The following is an 18,040-nucleotide window of genomic DNA, read 5'->3' as shown; positions in this document are numbered from 1 at the left end:
TATCATAGATTTCATTTTGTTCACCTTCTATTAATATACTTTATTTTAAAAAACAAGTTGTAAAATAGTTTTAACAATTGAAAAAAATGAAGTTGTAAAACCTAGTTTTATTTTTCCCAGTAAGAAATGAGGAAGGCTTAAATAATTCTATTTATGCTTACAAAATTAACTTCAAAATTTATTTGCTTATTCTTGATTAAGTTTTTTCCTTTATTCAACGTTAGTTTTCTAAAATGAAATGCAAAAGTAGTTTTGTTGCATATATCACAAATTTAAAATATATGATAAATCAATTCTTTTATTAAAAAGTAAATTAGGCAACTTCATTCTGGTGTTTCTTTCTGTTTGTGTATATTCTTTTTCTAATTGTGGCACTGATTACTGGATAGTGAAAAGTGTTTCTTTTTCTCTAAACGCCGGTTGACCTGAAAATTTAAGTTGCTAGAGAGGGGGCATTTGTATTTATTTATTTATTAGGTTTGCAACATAGTTTCTCACATTGATAACATCTGATAAGTTCCCTTCTTTAGTTAGACTATGAAGTCTTAAATATGAGGGTGAAATGATGCCGGGTAGCATTCTCTCTCTCTCTCTCTCTCTCTCTCTCCCCCACATGATTCTTTAGCATTTACCATTGCTAGAGTCTGTCACATCCACTAGATTATAAGTCCTATACGGGAGTGAATATTGGGCCATTAAGGGCCAATACATCCACTAGATGAGTGTTGCAAAGATAAATGCAGCTGAAAGTGGTGTTTATGTGTGTATCATTGTGCTTTAGGTCAAGCAGTGATAAATGCAGCTGAAAGTGGTATATCATTCCCCCTGAAAAGAAGAGACCAGTTACTTGATTATATATTAACATTAATGGGCAGCGATGAGGAAGATGGATTTTCTGAATCCAACACTGAGCATCTGCGCACTCAGGTTTGTGTATTGCCTATGATTTCTCTGCTCAATGCCATTTCATATCTTCATCAGGATTAATAGTTTGTTTGGCCAAGCTTTTTTCTTGGCCAAAAGTGCTTTTTTTTTTTTGGGTGTCAAAAGTGCTTTTTCCCCCCCCAAAGTTAAGGTGTTTGGCCAAGCTATTTGAAGGAAAAAAAGTGCTTTTGAGTAGAAGCAGAAGCAGTTTCTGAGAAGGAAAAAAAAGTAGCTTCTCCCCCGAAGCACTTTTTTGAAAAGTACTTTTGAGAAAAATACACTTAGAAGCACTTTTTAAAAGCTTGGCCAAACACTAATTGGCAATTGCTGCTCAAAAGTGCTATTCAAATTGATTAGCCAAACACAAACTGAGTTTCACCAAAAGTACGTTTTTGAAAAGCACTTTTGAAAAAAGCACTTTTCAAATTAAGCAAATTTTAGAAGCTTGGCCAAACATGCTATAAACCACTTTTATGATATCAAGAGATCGCATTGATGTAATAAAACCAGACACCAAGATGGTGAATAGAATGTAAATTACTCTAATTTCCTCTTCTTGTTTTGGAAATTGGTTTTTGAATTGCAGTCGTTTGCTTTAAGTGCCTGCACTACTCTGGTTTCCGTAGAGCCAAAATTGACTACTGAAACAAGAAACCTTGTTATGAAGGTGATAGTGTTGAGCTTCTTCATCAGTGAGGTGGTCTTGGTTTGTTTGTCCTCTTAACATCTTTTTTCACTTGGCAGGCCACAGTTGGATTTTTTGGCTTGCCTAATGAGCCTGCTGATGTTATCGACCCCCTTATTGGCAACCTGATTACTCTTCTATGTACAATACTCATTACAAGGTACTTCCTCTCTGGTTAACTTGTCTTTTTCTTTTTTAAATAGTTTGTTAAATTAAGCTATATTCTTAATGTGTAGCAGCAGCTTAATGTACTTTCAAGCCAATCAGATTAATTCATGGTGCATATTCAATAAACGAAACTAGCTATAGTTGAATTACCCCAAGAAAGTAACTGTTCTTACGAAATGTTGCAAAAGTAATAAAAATGATTCTGAAGTCTAATTTAGCCAATGCATTGAGCTATTGACAAATAAAGAATTACGGGGCTGTTTCTAAAGGCAAAAAAGTGAATCATGCACAACGTACATAAATTTATTTTCGTTGTCTGTGCTGAAGACAATGACGTGCATGTGGGCGCTCACGCATACATATCCTCGATAATATACTTGGCAACAGTACTTTATGAGATTAAAGTTACAACTTTTTGATGGTTAATATTTTTGATACGCGTGATGACCGTCCGATATTTGACTAGTACAATCTAATTGATCCAATTAATAGAATATGGTATACCGGTCATACAATTAAGATATGTTTGTATGTTCAGAGAGGCCATACTGAATCCGAGTTCTGATCCCTGCCACTTTGTAGCCTATGTGTAGGTCTCTATCTGCTTAGAGATTACACATGCTAAATCTGTTGTATCCTGAAAGCTGCACAATTGATGGGTTTTTTCACCCTCCAGTCTCTGGGGAATGGGGAAGGTTGCCACAGCAATGTTTCTACCTGCTACCTTGACATTTTTGTCAAAGGAGTACTACAGTTTCTTTTTGTTATAGCCAAAATTGAATCCTGCAGCTTTATTGTGAAATAAAACTGGTTTTCTTAGCTTATGGTGCTTTGGTTAGCCATGAGATTCTGGAAATTTGGCAAAAATTGGTGTGAAGCTTAGGTGAGGCAAAAATTCTCTTGTTCCTAGTGGAATGCAGATATTTCTTATGAGCTTGATACACATAATTGAAGAAATCTACATCCTATGCTTCTTTGTCATTTACGTGTAAAGTTCCTTTAAGCCCAGATCTTAAATACATCCTCTGTCTCAATTTATGTAATGCGCTTTTCTTTTTAGTCTCTTCCAAAAAGAATGATATCTTTCTATATTTAGAAACAGTTTAACTTTAAACTTCTCATTTTACCCCTAGTGATGATTTAAAGCCACAAACTTGTTTTAGACCATAAGTTTCAAAAGTCTTTCTTTCTTTCTTAATTAAACTCCGTTCTCAGTCAAAGTGCATCACATAAAATGAGACAGAGGGAGTACTTTTTAGGATATCAGAATCATGAGTATATGTTCCCAGAATGAAAAATGGCTTGAGGCTTTGGGAAAGGACAAACTTGCTGGTCGTGTCTGTCAAATTGTCTAAACTGCCCATCAGTATTTTAAAATCTAACAACTTTTCAGTTTCGATTGAAAATTGTGCTCATCAAAATGCAGAAGAATGTTTGGAAAACTTTTAGAAAGCAGAGCTGCATGCTGTTATTCTGTAGACTGAGACGTGTATAAAACTGCTTGGCAATAACTCCAGTAGCGGCAGATTAGATGAGAAGATTTATCCATGATTATGTCTCTGTGTGTGAAACTTTCTTGCTGTGCTTGGATGTCTTCTTGGTACAGGAGGACATGAATGTATGCATTAATTGCAGTCAAGTAGACCGCAGGCCATGCATTATGATTGTTGTTTTTCTCTCAACTGATGTTTCTGTTGCTTTCTTGTAATTAGTGGAGAGGATGGAAGAAGTCGAGCAGAGCAATTATTGCACATATTGAGAAAGGTTGATCTGTATGTTTCCTCTTCTTTGGACTACCAGAGGAAAAGAGGGTGTCTTGCAGCTCATGAGCTACTTTTCAAGTTTCGGATGATCTGTATCAGTGGATACTGTGCACTAGGATGTCGGGGAACTTGCACCCACAGAGAGAAAACTGACCGTGCTTTACATCACACCTTATCTAATTTGCCTTGTAAGTGCCTTTCTTTTGCATAGATTTCATACTAGATTTTTTGTACAGACCTAATACTTTTTCCTTGATACCAGCTGCATTTGCTTTACCAAGCCGTGATGCTTTGCGCTTGGGAGAGCGTACAATGATGTATCTTCCGCGATCTGTAGATACAAGTTCTGAAGTCCGAAAAGTTTCTGTTCAGGAAAGCTTCGATCTATTCCAACGAATCTAAGTGGCCTATGTGATTAGCATGCCGATTTTTTCTTCTTCTGTTCTTCGTTTCTTTGCATCTAACAGATTTGATGGTTTTCTTATGGCAGATCCTTCATCTATATTTCAGTATATCTCTATCACTTCCAAGGCCTGCAAATTCTAGTTTCACCAATGACATTGAATCATCCTATAGTGCTTTGTCTTCCCTTGAGGATGTTATAGCTATTCTACGGAGTGTGAGTTTTCCCGAATGCTTCCCTTTTTCTTCTTCTTCTTTGTAAATCTTTGCTTGCTGAAAAAATAGTAAAATGAGAGAACGATGTGATACCTAAGTATTTAATGAGAGCGCGCTGTAATACCTTAGTATTTTTATTTCACTTTGCGTCTTCAGTATATAAACCTTTTTACTTCTGAACTCATTCATATTTCCAGGATGCTTCAATTGATCCGTCAGAGGTGTTTAACAGGGTTGTTTCATCTGTTTGCATCTTGCTGACAAAGGATGAGGTATCATTTAGCTTGTTATAAAGTGCTGGCCAGTTACGCATTCTCTGTAGCCTCATGTTATTCCAATATGTACAGCTTGCTGCAGCTTTGCATGGTTGCTCGGGTGCTATATGTGACAAGATCAAGCAATCTGCAGAAGGTGCAATCCAAGCAGTTAATGAGTTTGTTACAAAGAGAGGGAATGCGCTGAATGAGACAGATATTGCAAGGTATTCTCAGCCAAACCAATCTTAAACTAGCGTTGATACTGACTGAAGTAGTTATTCAACTTTTCTTCCAAGGATTGACAAGGTTTCTGTTTAACTTTGGTTTATATTTTTATGCCAACAGAACAACACAATCATTGCTCTCAGCGGTAATTCATGTGACAGAGAAGTATTTACGTCAGGAAGCTCTTGGTGCTGTATCTTTGAGGCAATTTCTTTTTAACCACTGAAGCAGAATATGTTTACAAGTTATGGCTAGATTATCAACGTTTTCTGGTTTCCTTATTAGCAACTGCCCTATGTTTTGGTTGCATTTTTTAGTGTTATAAGTGTTGGTTGCCATCAATCTTTTCCTTAATTGTGAGAAGATATGTTCCCTTGCGGAGAACACAAGCTCAAGAATTGTTTTCAACGAAGTTTTAGCTGCTGCAAGAAAGGACATAGCCACAAAAGATATATCTAGATTACGGGGTGGGTGGCCAATACAGGATGCCTTCCATGTGAGTATCCTAATCTGTAGTCTGGTGGCATGTTTTCGTTCTTCAGATCTGCCTTGATGTATAGTAGAATTAATCTGCATCGCGCCATAGAAAATAGTTGAAGCATCAGCGATCAAGAAATGAACTGGGTATCAAATTGGAGGAACTATAAGTAAAGGACACGAAAAGGGAGGAAATACTCAACAGAATGTAAGTAAATAAAACTGAACATGAAGGACTAGTTACAAGACAGCCACATAGAAGTATGAAAAATATTGTCTTCTCATACATCAACTTTTATGTTCTTGAAAAATTCAAGCACATTGACATACTCTGCATGACTAAGTAAACTGCAACTCGTTGAATCAGGTACTGAGGCTGGTTTTTATTGAGGTTCTCATGAATAAATGGAGGATCATTATTTCCATCCTTTAGCATATCCCTGGAACTAGTTTGGGATTAAGGCAGTTATTTGATTATTAACTATTTGCGCAGGAGCTGCTAGAATTGGCATTGCGATAGTCCTTGAATTGGTTCTTCTCATTGACAAATAGGTGATCAGTTTTGTAAAAGTCAGTGTAAGAACAAGAAAATAATCTGATGTGTGAGATTTCAAGAGGTGCTAAAGATCTTCACATGGCTTGATAAAGTTACATCACTCAATGAGGCTCCAATATTTTACTATTCCTCTACCTAAAGAACATCCAAAAGACGAGTCATAGATTCAGAACCTCATGTTTAATCTGGCAAGACAGTAGACAGAAGACCTTTATTGAACTGTGTATGTGAGATAAGTAAGTATAGCATCTTATGTTGCTCCCTCATTTCATTTAGCAAAGCTTATGTGGCTGGATAATTATTAAAGGATTTTAGGTTATTTTAGCCAAATGTATGATCATAACCAACGAGTATAATTTACATAGCTGGTCCTTAGGAATTCCGACTGGTAAAGGTCGTGAACAAGGGTCTAAATGAATCACCGTCTTCAAATATGGTATTTTCTACCGTAGCACCATGAATAGCACATTCAAAATGAATCAGTATGTTCTTATGTGTGGCCATTTACTCTCTTTTATCTGGTGATACATGTTCGTGTTAGATAGTTATGTGTAAATAGTCCTAGTCCCATATGTAGTAGGAGTAGAATATGTCCTAGTCCCATAAGTAGTAGGAGTAGAATATGTATTATATATAGTGCTCATTGTATCATTGTCAAAATAGATTTTTCTCCCGTGCATTCTCACATGCTATCGGAGCTTCAGTGAGAAATTTATCGTTGTGCGTCATTCCAGCGACATCCGGGAAGAAAGATCTCATCGCCGTGTAATTTTCCGGCAACTTCGTCTTGTTCCCAGGGTTCATCACTGCTACTGTGGTACTGTGCATATACCACCATCAGATCCAAAACTCTTGTGCGACCAAACCCCAGAAATTCCAGTCCCAGCGGAACATAAAGTCAGTGCGTCTTTTCGATTGACGACTCAAGATTGATTTGCGTTATCTCCTCATTGGTAAGTGTTATGCGAAAACCAATACTACCATCTTGTTCGAAAAAGTCAGGTGACAAAACCTTAGTCAATCGCTCCGGCAGAAAGTCACTCACGTGCCTCCACGCGCCGCCAGAACTAGGGTTCTGGCGAGCTACAGTAATTTTTCCGGGGCGTGTGAGCCATTCCAGCCACTTTTTGACAAAACTTCTTCAGGGCAACTTACTCGTCCCGTGATTCCGAGCCTACGCATATAAATTACATCAAATTCTGACAACTACTTTTTTTCCGGCGTGAACAATGCACCTTTTCCGGTGTGAACAATGATTTTCTGATATGAACAGTAATTTCCAGAAAAGTTTCTGTTTTCTGGTGGTGTTTTAGAACCTATTTTGTAGTGTGGAATTCGGCTTAGTCTCATTATTTTCAAATTCAAATTTTTCCTGTGACTTTTCGGCAAACTTCTGTTTATCAGCAACCACCTGGTTTTGTTGCTCAAGAGGAGTGTAGTGGCCTTGCATGTCGAATGATTAGCTTGCAGATATTTTCACCAAGCCCCTCACTGGTCCTCATATTAGTTACATATGTAACAAGCTCGGTACATATGATTTGTATGCACCGGTTTGAGGGGGAGTGTTAGATTTATGTATAAATAGTCCTAGTCCCATATGTAGTAGGAGTAGAATATGTATTATATATAGGGCTCATTGTATCATTGTTAAAATAGATTTTTATCCCTTGCATTCTCACAGTTCGTACCTAAAAGGCTAAGATATTACAGAATATTTGAAGTGTTAACTGGGGTGAATTACTTTTAGAGGGAACTCCACACCTTGGAGCTTTCACCTTTTTAGAAATGTATTGTTTTATAGTGTTTTGAGATGTACTCTTCCTAGCTCATGTTGCTTTTGATAAGAAATGGACCTTGGGCCTTACTCAACCTCAAAAGCTAGCTCAAGAGCTGAGGTTCACCCAAAACCATATAAAGAGACCTTCCCATCCCTCTATAGCCGATGCAGGACATAATATGGGGGTCGGGTAAACCAAGAATTGGATGGGTCGTGTTCGATATCATGATAAGAAATGGAACTTGAACCTAAATTAATCCCAAAAGCTAGCTCATGAGGTGAGGATTGCCCAACACCATATAAAGAGACCTTCCCATCCCTCTACAGTCAATGTGGGACAAGCTGAACAACTTCAAAATTCTTCTTTTCCTAGCTTATATGTCATTGGGGAAATCTGAGATCCTCAATGATGTCAAACCTTTTGTTGGTAACAGCAACGAGGAGAACCTATGCCATGAAAGAAAGAAGGAATGCTAGAATAGGGGACAACAAAATCATCTTGGTTTTGCCCATATAACCTAAAATCTAAATGTTTAACATGATCATGCTTTACAAGAAACTTTATCATATGCTCCTTGTCAAAAAGAAACTTTAATATATGCTATATTAACCAACTTATTTCTTTTCTTCATCGGTGTTCTAGTTTTATTTATCTGAGTTGAATTGCCACTAATTGCCAATTTATATTTGTCTTGAATAGGTGTTCTCACAGCATTCAGTACTTTCATTCACGTTTCTGGACCATGTTATGTCTGTCATCAATCAGTTGCCTCCTCTTGGAGGGGATCTGGATCACGATGAAAGTTCTGAGCATGCAGTTGATAGTATTGTAGAAGATAATATTGCAAGAGCAGCTATTGTTGCGCTTACTGCTTTTTTCAGGTATTGTTTCCAATTGCATTGTCTTTTTCCTTTTCTTTCCTGTTGAATTTGTTGCCCTATCATTTTTGCTCTTCCAATTCATCAGGGGTGGTGGTAAAGTTGGTAAAAAAGCAGTTGAGCAAAGTTATGCTTCTGTTCTTGCAACACTTACGCTTCACCTGGGCAGTTGTCATGGCTTAGCTAGGACTGGTGAACTAGAACCACTGCGGTAGTGTTCCAGAAAACTCACTTTTTATATATGGTTATCAAAAGATTTCAAAAGCATGTTATTTGTTGTACCTATTACAGTTACCTCACCTGTTCCCTACTCTATCTAGTGCTCTACTGGCTGCATTTCAAGCATTCTGTGAATGTGTTGGTGATCTGGAAATGGGAAAGGTGAAGATTTTTCAGACTACACTTCTGGAAATCTTCTTAAATAATTGACCTTTTTAAAGATGGTTTTGATGATAAGGATTCTGTTGTATGATCAGATTCTTGCGCGAGATGGAGAGCAAAGTGAAAATGAGAAGTGGATCAACCTTATAAGAGATCTGTCTGGCTGCATTTCTATAAAAAGACCAAAAGAGGTAGGATATCCTGCACAAACACTGCCTCTTGCTTCCTTTGTCCATTATTTGCTACTTCTATCTTCCTGTCTCCCTCTGCGCATTACTTTGTCAAGATTATGGATGCTATAATGATACTTACGAAAATAGAAAAAACTTGCTGGGATGACAATATACCCACATTTTAATATTTGTTTACCCTTTCTTTCCTATTTTTCCTCTTCTGTCCCATTCCTTTTTCCTATCACTTTTGTTTTTGTTTCTTTTGTCAAGGTGCATTGCTCTAGAAAATTTTTTAAAGTGAGAAAATTACTTTTTTTAGGATCAAGTAATTTGTGGATGTGGAAATAAATTGTTGAGTTTTTTTTTTTTGAGATGGTAACAGATCCAATATATTAATAAATCATCAGCACAAAATTTGTACTGGAACCAAGATTACATCAAGAAGAGCTAAGACAAAAACAAAAATTAAACTTCCTTGTTCTTCATACAAGGAGCCTAAGACTTCTATGATTGAATCTTGTCCATCTATATATTCTGCTTTACACCAAAAACTAAAAAGTAGAATGCAATTCATTTTGATCTTCTGTACAGGGCTACTTATATCTTCAAAACACCTTGCATTCCTCTCCTTCCAAATTGTCCATGGCTACTGGGACAATTTTCCATCTATCTTTGTTAGGTGTAGACCAACCCCCCCGGTTCCAGCTAGACAAAAGTTCATAGGTTCTTCCTGGCATTGTCCATCGGATACCCCTGATGTTAATGAACAACTCCCACAGCTGTCTTGCCACTCTACAATGTAGAAACAGATGTCTCTGCATCTTGGCCACACAAATAACATCTAGAACAGATTGGTAACCCTCTTTTCATGAGGTTTTCTTGAGTGAGTACTGCTTCTTTAGCCACCAACCAAGTAAAGCATGCCCCTTTATATGGTATTTTGACTTTCCAGATATGCTTCCAGGGCCATAGGCTGAGTTGAGATCCTACCCGATTCAGATTTTTATAAGCTGATCCTACTGAAAACCTCCCGCTGCTATGTTTCTGCCATACTAGAGTGTCTTCCCCCTCTTGTAATCCTCTGCATTGTTCCAAAGTATTGTAAAATTCTGTTATTGTAGTTAGTTCCCAGTCTTGTAACAATCTTCTATTATTCCCCTCTTGTTGAGTTTGGAAGGAAAACTAACAATTTCTAATTCGTCTACAGCCTTGAAGAAGTTACCTGGTCAGGAGAGATTTCTACCCTTATTTAACCCTTTTCAAAAGCATGTTTAAGTTCCAGAGATCCCCTCGTCATCTTGTTAATTCTGTCGTCATAAATTTTGGTTGAGACTGGTGCAAAGAGATGGAAATAAACTGAAATCAGATGGAAATATACTTGTGTAGTTTTACAGTTTACATTCCTACAACCCAGATCAGTGAGAACTTCCTTTATATCTGTGCATCTAGAGTTTGTCATTACTATTGATCCTTTTAATAAACTGAAAACCATGCAATGCCACTAGAAACTGTTGGCTTTGTGAAAAAAGCCAAGTGAAAAGCTGATAGGAACTTGGGAACATGGAGACTAAGAGAAAAAAGGAACTTTCCCGAGAAGATGAAGAGATGGAAGGGTGAAACAAGTAATAATAACTGCAAAGATTCTAAATAAGAAAGAATCCTAAAATATAAAGGACCTAACATCAAAATTCTAAAGGACCATGTGAATGACGACAAAAAAGTACTATCGATTCATTTTGAGAAATGACAAAATGGTCCCTTATGTTGGGGGTAGGTTTAAAATACTTCCTTAGATATACTCCTGAGCAGTTTTGAGCAGTTTTAGTCCTGTAAGTTTGCCAAAAGTTTTATCACTTTTGGTCTCCGTCAAATATTTAACAAACTCTGGCAGTTAGATTTAACGGGAACTATGAACAAAAAAAGGTTTAACCAAAAACACCGGAAAAATCCCGTCAAACCCTAGAAACTGCAACACCAAAAGCTACACTAGACACCAGAAATAGACCAAAACTAGCAGAAACTGCACCTCAACCAATGGCAACAGATACCAGAAAGAGACTTAAATTAGCCAAAACTGCACCTCCAATGTGAGTTGTCGTTAATTTTTTTACTTTCACAGTTTATATTATATCTAGTAACTGGAGTTTGTTAAATATTTAATGGAGACCAAACATGCTTACATTTGACAAACTTAAAGGCCCAAAACTGCTCAAGGTAATATTTAGGGGACTACTTTAGACCTATCCCCAAAAGATAAGGGACCATTTTGTCATGTTCTTGGTTCATTTACTAGTATTTACACGTATAAAAAATGAAAGTGAATGAGAAAGAACCCTAAAATGTAAAGGACCTTAACATCATAGCCAGATGATGCTCTATGAGAATATCCAGATTTCATCTTAAGCTGTTGTCCATCTAACTCATGCCTCCATATCGGGCCCTAAAGCTCAACGAGACGGCCAGATTTCTTGTTATGTAAAGTGTGCTTGTAGATATTTAGTTCCTCGATTAAATTTGTGTGATAAATTTGAAAATCTCACTAGGAGTATTTTATCAGGTTCCAGACATATGTTTGATACTGAGCAAAGCACTGGATCGATCTTTAAGATTTCAAAGAGAATCAGCTGCTGCGGCTTTGTCGGAATTCTTACGCCATAGGTATATGAAATTTCTGAACTGCTCTATTAATTATTTGATGATGTTTGAAGTTGGATTCGAAATTTAACAAAGTTATGAAACGTGTGGGGCACATCTGAGCTTGCTAGTTGAGTTAGAGGCAACTTGTGTACATCCGTTCTCCCTACTCAATTGATGAATCACAATGAACTATGTTGAAAGCACCCAGCATGTGCTGGTAAAAACAAGTAAATAGAAAGCTTTGTAAGCTTACAGCCTTCAAGAGTGTTAAGTGATAGTTTACACTGTGATAGTAATGTTTATATTGATGTTCTCAAATCCTACTCTTCTCCTAAGCTTCCTAAGGCGTGGATGCAAATTTATGCAGTGACGGCTTTGGTCCCCTATTAGAGCAGATGGTGCAAGCACTTTGCCGGCATGTATCGGATGCTTCTCCTACTGTTAGGCGCCTTTGTCTAAGAGGGCTTGTCCAGGTATTCCTGGACATATAGTGTTCATTTTTCTTTTTCTTTTCTCTGGGCCATGAGGAGGGATGTTTTCTCGAGGAGTTTTCCTGGATGGTGTTTTTCCCCCCTTTTTTGACTTTATCAGTAAGGAGTCACTCTGTCAGTTTGATTTCATTGGTTAAATAATATCATGGCATCACTTCGGAGATACTCCTTTAGTTAATATTTTTCTTCCCTCTGTTTTTCCCTTTGCTTTGACTACATACATGTTTAATTCTTCTCCCAAAAGAACATGAAATGTTTAAGATGAACTAGTAAAACACCACCGTAATCATTGCTGGACGACTTCTTTCACTTTTCTCGGGTTGATGCTCATTTCGCATGCTGGTCTTGCAGATGCCATCTATCCATGTTCTCCAGTATACTACCCAAATCCTAGGGGTGATATTAGCTTTGCTCGATGATTCAGATGAGTCGGTTCAATTAACTGCAGTCTCATGTTTGCTGATGGTAAAACTTGCTCCGTCTTTGTTATCTTCTTTTGTTTTACTTTCAAATGTTCTTGCTGATATTCCATGATGTAGGTTCTTGAGTCTTCATCCAGGGATGCTGTAGAACCTGTTCTCTTGAACCTTTCCATACGGCTTCGAAATCTGCAAGTAAGTTGATTGACTATCAGAATTTACCTCTCTTCAACTTTGGATTTTCTGGTGCCATTCTAATAGCTTGAAACATGTTGAATTACTGTATTAGTCCGGTTGTGTCACATTCTAAATTATTAATAACAGGGTGCCATTGTGTTAGAAAGAATTTTACATCATGACAGTGTCTAACACAACTCTGTTTGGACATCCTAGGGTGATGTGTGTTTTGCTTTGATCACAATATTTTGCATTATTTGTCAGCTTTCAAGACATCTCTCATGATACAAGTTGTACTTTTTTATATTTTGCCCCTTGTTAAGTTTATGTGCAAGTTTTTTACGTATGTGAGTGACACCAATATAATGTACTGTGCTGTTGTTGCCACTATTGTGGTCTAGGTTCTATAAGAGCTGAAGTAATTTAGTTTTGCACGAACTTAATGGTAGGTTTTATAATTTGTCTCTGAATACTGGTGCATATCATTGTGTTATCATCCCTTGGGAAAGAAGCACATTGTTTCATCATTATCTTCTAAACTGTGGATAACTAGAAATATTAGCAAGTCCATGTTGAGATGGTCATAATGTACAGTTCTAATTGCTATCTAATGAAAGGTGTGCATGAATGAGAAGATCCGAGCCAATGCGTATGCTGCATTTGGAGCACTGAGCACCTATGGAACTGGGCCTCAACGAGACTCTTTTCTTGAGCAGGTATCTTGTTTCTCATCAACCATTTGTCACCACCTATATTTGATTTAATATTTTTCTCTTTAATACATAGTTTTTAGATATTCTTCTGAATTTCATCAATTTTGATTGCATCATAAGGTCCTATATCCAACATCACAAGTCAAGAATGTCTCAGACTTTGATGTTTTGTTTGTGTTGGCTTTATCATATTTCGCTGAGCGCGTATAAAGGAGTTTATTGTCCAAAACTTCATATTCAACTGTTCTTCTTCATCAAATGAACAATGTTTATTTTATTGACGATACAATTCATTTGTTAGAGGAAAAATAAGGGGCAACTAAACTTGGTAGTTATGTAGCTGAATTGGCCAAGTCAATCATGCTGCCATTTCTTTATAAAAATGCCTTCACTTTCCAGTAATAGATGCTCTTTATGTATATTTATTGAATCATGAAATTCCTAGATGTATTTCTATTTTATGCTGGATCTCTTTGACTTTTAATACCTTTAATCTATTGCCTTAGGCTGGGATTGCCCATTAGTGGATATGTCTGATGTTTTGCCCAATGTGGAGCCGTTATAAAGAAATACTGTTACTAGCAATGCTGTGATAAACTTTTTCCCTTAGAGATATTCTACCACTTTACATTTTTCTTGAGCTTGAGTTAAACTTGTTTCTCTGAGGAGCATAATCTAGGCTACTCATTGCTGTTAATGGGTCTGTTAATTTCAGTGTTATCACTCATCATGGCATCATTTGTTTGGATGACATCATTTTTACTTTTCCCCCCGAGGCCTCAGTCAGCAGTGAAAATATTTTGTTTTACGATCCACATTTCTTGATCAGTTCACTGTTAATCTGAAGGATCTCATGCTTCTTTCTTCTGCTATCCATCATTAGACTTTACTTGGTTAAAAAAGGGTAATGAATGTATCCTTCTATCCGCATCCTCTTGGTCACACATTATTTATGAATGGGCTATATGATTTAACTGAGCTTACATTTCTGTTAGAGGTATGCTGAGTAAAAATATGTTAATTTTCACTTCACCATTTGGATAATCAATTTCTTGTCTGTTTCCTTCCTTTCATTGAACTTTATCAAGAAATGATCTTCACTTTTTTTACTCGTCAGGTCCATGCTGCTTTCCCACGGATGGTTCTACATCTTCATGAGGATGATCTTAGTGTGAGACAAGCTTGCCGAGTAAGTTTAAACTGCTAGCTTGTCTTTTTTACGTTGTTCAGGATGCGAAATGAGTTAACTTTTCAACATGCCAGAGCACTTTGAAATGCGTTGCTCCCTTGATGGAAATTGATGGAATAAATGCTCTTTTGAACACTCATTGGTTTAGTTCGGACCACCGGTATGTATCCATTGATTTGAGTAGTCCTTAATGGTTATTTATAAGAAATGGTATTAAGTTCCCTTTATTTTTAGAAGCGACTATGAAGACTTTCTCCGAGAGCTTGCAAGGCAACTAACTCAACATCTTGCTGCCCGAGTTGATACGTACATGGCATCAATAATACAGGTCCATGTTGTTCCTTTTTTAATCTTTCATTAAGAGAAGAACTATTGAATATATACTTGTCCTTGTGTTGAAAATGCCATTAAGTTTAGCTCTATGATGACTTGGTACAAGAAAAAAATTGTGATCTCCTACCATTCAAAGATAAATGCAGCTTCCTTTCCTAAAAGGATGGTAGGTTTCTTATATCAAATTCTACTAAATACTTTCTTAAACCGTCTTTGTTGCCTGATCCATTATTATGTCTTTACTTGTTGCCTGATATATACACCGTAGTCGAATCAACCTGAAACAAGTAAAATTGCCAAAGACGAAGTTGTGAAATTTTGGGATGAATGTTTTCTCATTTCATGCTAAAATAGCTGTCAAATTTTGATGTTCATGCAGTGTGCTTGATTCGTCCATGCAGTAACATATAATGGGAAGCAAAAGATGAGGTTGTCTATGTAAAACCAAGCTAGAGAATGGCAAAATAAGAAGATTTAGCATGTATTGCAAGCCATAATGTTGTTGTCATAGAGATATACCATTTTTGGCATATCTGAGTAACAAATAAAAAATTAAAGATGAATAAATTCCCTTTAATATGTCTCCTACAAATTTTACTCTAATGTGCCTAGGGATTGACTGCAATTCTCCTAGAAGGGTTTGACTGGGGGAGAAAGGTGAAATTAACTAAGTTAATAATCTTGAAGCTTCCTTCTGTGATTCTGTCTATCTATTGAATACTCTTAAGGCTGCATAAGCCGATGCTTATTGATTGAAAGTGAGAAAACTTACAAGTTGCTCCTGTCTCAGAGATGAGTGAAGCTATGCATCTGTTGACAGTGGATGCTGCAGTTGCATTTTAATTCTAGCATGATTAGTTATGTTGCTGATAATATGAAACTATTTAAGACATTTTCTGAGGAAAAAACTTGATATATTGGTGTAAGAAAGTTTATGGGATTGCTGTAAGGACAGTCACAGATTTATTTTGGTGGAGCTTTTCTCTCTTTGTTGATTTGTTGATGTACTTGCTAATAGGAGTCGACTTGAGTACCGTGTCACTAGAATAGTTGAAAACTGTGAGACCAAGTAAATTTTATAGCCTTTTCTAAAGTTAAACTGGAGATGAATTGCTTTCTATAGCCTCATCTAAACTCAGAAAACAACTTGGTAAAACATTTCTGGTGTACAGGCATTTGATGCTCCTTGGCCAGTTGTCCAGGCAAATGCTGTTTATTTATGTAGCAGCGTGCTTTCTCTCTCCGACGACAAGCACATATCAGCCCTCTTCTACAATCAGGTCATTTCATGTCACCCTTTCCATGTCTGATTGTAATAAAGGATCCTTATATGTTCTAATTTTTTTTTGGGATCTGCATTCTTTTAGGTTTTCGGGATGCTAGTTGGCAAAATGAGTCGTTCAACGGATGCAATTGTTAGAGCAACTTGTTCTTCAGCCCTAGGCTTGTTGCTCAAATCATCCAATGCAAGCTCTTGGAAGGACGTTCGACTTGATCGAGTTGATTCATCGCATAGGGGCCATGAACCAGAATCTGCTAGGAGATTATGATTATTAATTAGCGTAACCTACAGCATCTACATGAAAGCAGGAAACTCTCACGTTAAATCTTCCCGTTTCAAGAGCTCTTATGGTGGTTCAAAGTGTATAGTTTTCGACAATATTTTTTGTTGTTGTCTCTATGCCTCTATTCTTTTTGTGTATATTAGGGTTGTATAAAAGGTTTGGCTTTTTGTTGTATCTGTGTAAAATAGTGTGCCCGTGTTTGTACATCCTTGTAAAGTGATTCTCTCTAACATCTCATGTTAACATTTAATTCTATTTATGTAAAAGCTTGAGTCCAACCGCTAATTGGCAATTCTGGAACTAGAGACAATTCGGCAAAGTTACTTGTCCGAGCAATGTTTTTGGAAGCCACCAACTTATGTGCTGTTTCTTGTTCAATTGCTCTACCTTTATCTTTGTCGAGCATCTTTTATGTTTGGATTTAATTTATATGCATTGATAGCAGGAAGAATATTTACAGTATCTGTGTATTTTAATCGGTCATAGCAAATTATTTACTGCACTTTTTTGATTTACCGAATTATGACTATTATAGATATTACTTGTTGCTGGTCCAAGTAATATCATTAACGTGGGACTACGGAGAGGTAGAGGTAGGTCAAAGAAGAGGTGAGGAGAGGTTATTAGGCAAGACATGGCACAACTTCAGCTGACCGAGGACATGACCCTTGATAAGAAAGTATGGAGATCGAGGATTAGAGTAGTAGAGTAGGTAGTCTAGAGTGTTCATAACAGTAGGATTGGCACGTAGTCTCGCTTTTTGTTGGTAGTAGGTTTTTATGACTAGCCGTTTTCTTTCATTGTTGATCACCTTACTATCTTGTTTTTATTCTGCTTTTATATGGCTTTTTGGTACTGTCTTTTCTTGTCTATATTTTTATTAATGTGGTGCTTATGCTTTCCTGAGCCGAGAGTCTATTGGAAATAACCTCTCTATCCTCACAAGGTAGGGGTAAGGTCTGCGTACGCACTACCCTCCCCAGATCCCACGATGTAGGATAATACTGGGTATGTTGTTGTTGTTGTACTTGTTGCTAGTCATTTTAATCTGATGGGGTAAAAGAGTACTTATGTTGCATACCCTGGCCGTCTTGATAGAAGGAAGAATTAAATTAAACTCTTTCTTAGCCTTTTATTTCTGGTGGATGCTGGTGTAATAAGCGTGAATATTTATCCTGTGGTGTAATATTATCAAATATTTGTGAACTATTTGTCTTTGCAGTAAAATGCTTTTAACCTTTTTCAGATACCTTCTTTATAGGAAGGTAACAGAGCCAGATAGTTGTGCTATATAAAGGGGCGAATTTCAGACTTTTTTCAATTAATTTTACAACCATTTTGGAGACTTGGGAGCTCGGTATCTCATTAAAGTTCCAATCCTGTAAGCATATGTCAAATTTATTTTATTTAAAAGCTGAAACAGGTCTATTGTTTAATAGCCAGTGCAAGGGATGTCTTCTGGTTTGGTGCACAAAACATGTCGAAATAAAGAACGAATTTGGCACATCCCTTTTTATGATTATTTGCCTGGTGTACAAAACATGTCGAAAATTGACAGAACTATGTTCACCTTTTTTCTATATAAGTTTCCTCCTTTTTGTACTTGAAGGAAGAAGGCAGATGTAGGGATATT

General features: G+C 36.9%; 1 protein-coding gene across 4 annotated transcripts in view; it reads left to right on the top strand.

Moving 5' to 3' along the window:
• Nucleotides 1–16,692, top strand: part of LOC107824625 (protein SHOOT GRAVITROPISM 6) — a 39,135-nt gene extending 22,443 nt beyond the window's left edge. For 2 of the 4 annotated variants that reach the window (XM_075230250.1, XM_075230254.1), the window contains exons 28-51: nucleotides 782–927; nucleotides 1,511–1,591; nucleotides 1,669–1,769; nucleotides 3,490–3,728; nucleotides 3,803–3,912; nucleotides 4,031–4,159; nucleotides 4,356–4,430; nucleotides 4,506–4,639; nucleotides 4,761–4,833; nucleotides 5,005–5,136; nucleotides 8,151–8,332; nucleotides 8,418–8,540; nucleotides 8,650–8,710; nucleotides 8,806–8,901; nucleotides 11,441–11,541; nucleotides 11,888–11,993; nucleotides 12,363–12,476; nucleotides 12,551–12,625; nucleotides 13,225–13,323; nucleotides 14,438–14,509; nucleotides 14,584–14,669; nucleotides 14,744–14,837; nucleotides 16,015–16,122; nucleotides 16,210–16,692. In XM_075230250.1, the coding sequence (XP_075086351.1) occupies nucleotides 782–927; nucleotides 1,511–1,591; nucleotides 1,669–1,769; nucleotides 3,490–3,728; nucleotides 3,803–3,912; nucleotides 4,031–4,159; nucleotides 4,356–4,430; nucleotides 4,506–4,639; nucleotides 4,761–4,833; nucleotides 5,005–5,136; nucleotides 8,151–8,332; nucleotides 8,418–8,540; nucleotides 8,650–8,710; nucleotides 8,806–8,901; nucleotides 11,441–11,541; nucleotides 11,888–11,993; nucleotides 12,363–12,476; nucleotides 12,551–12,625; nucleotides 13,225–13,323; nucleotides 14,438–14,509; nucleotides 14,584–14,669; nucleotides 14,744–14,837; nucleotides 16,015–16,122; nucleotides 16,210–16,392 (2,720 nt within the window). In that variant the 3' untranslated portion in view covers nucleotides 16,393–16,692. The remainder of the gene's footprint in view (nucleotides 1–781; nucleotides 928–1,510; nucleotides 1,592–1,668; nucleotides 1,770–3,489; nucleotides 3,729–3,802; nucleotides 3,913–4,030; nucleotides 4,160–4,355; nucleotides 4,431–4,505; nucleotides 4,640–4,760; nucleotides 4,834–5,004; nucleotides 5,137–8,150; nucleotides 8,333–8,417; nucleotides 8,541–8,649; nucleotides 8,711–8,805; nucleotides 8,902–11,440; nucleotides 11,542–11,887; nucleotides 11,994–12,362; nucleotides 12,477–12,550; nucleotides 12,626–13,224; nucleotides 13,324–14,437; nucleotides 14,510–14,583; nucleotides 14,670–14,743; nucleotides 14,838–16,014; nucleotides 16,123–16,209) is intronic. The other 2 variants (XR_012698859.1, XM_075230252.1) reach the window with 2 other exon arrangements.
• The last annotated feature ends 1,348 nt before the right edge of the window (nucleotides 16,693–18,040 follow it).

The sequence above is a fragment of the Nicotiana tabacum genome, chromosome 2 (assembly GCF_000715075.1).
Source record: "Nicotiana tabacum cultivar K326 chromosome 2, ASM71507v2, whole genome shotgun sequence".
Taxonomy (NCBI): domain Eukaryota; kingdom Viridiplantae; phylum Streptophyta; class Magnoliopsida; order Solanales; family Solanaceae; genus Nicotiana; species Nicotiana tabacum.
This window is presented reverse-complemented; position numbering and strand designations above follow the sequence as displayed.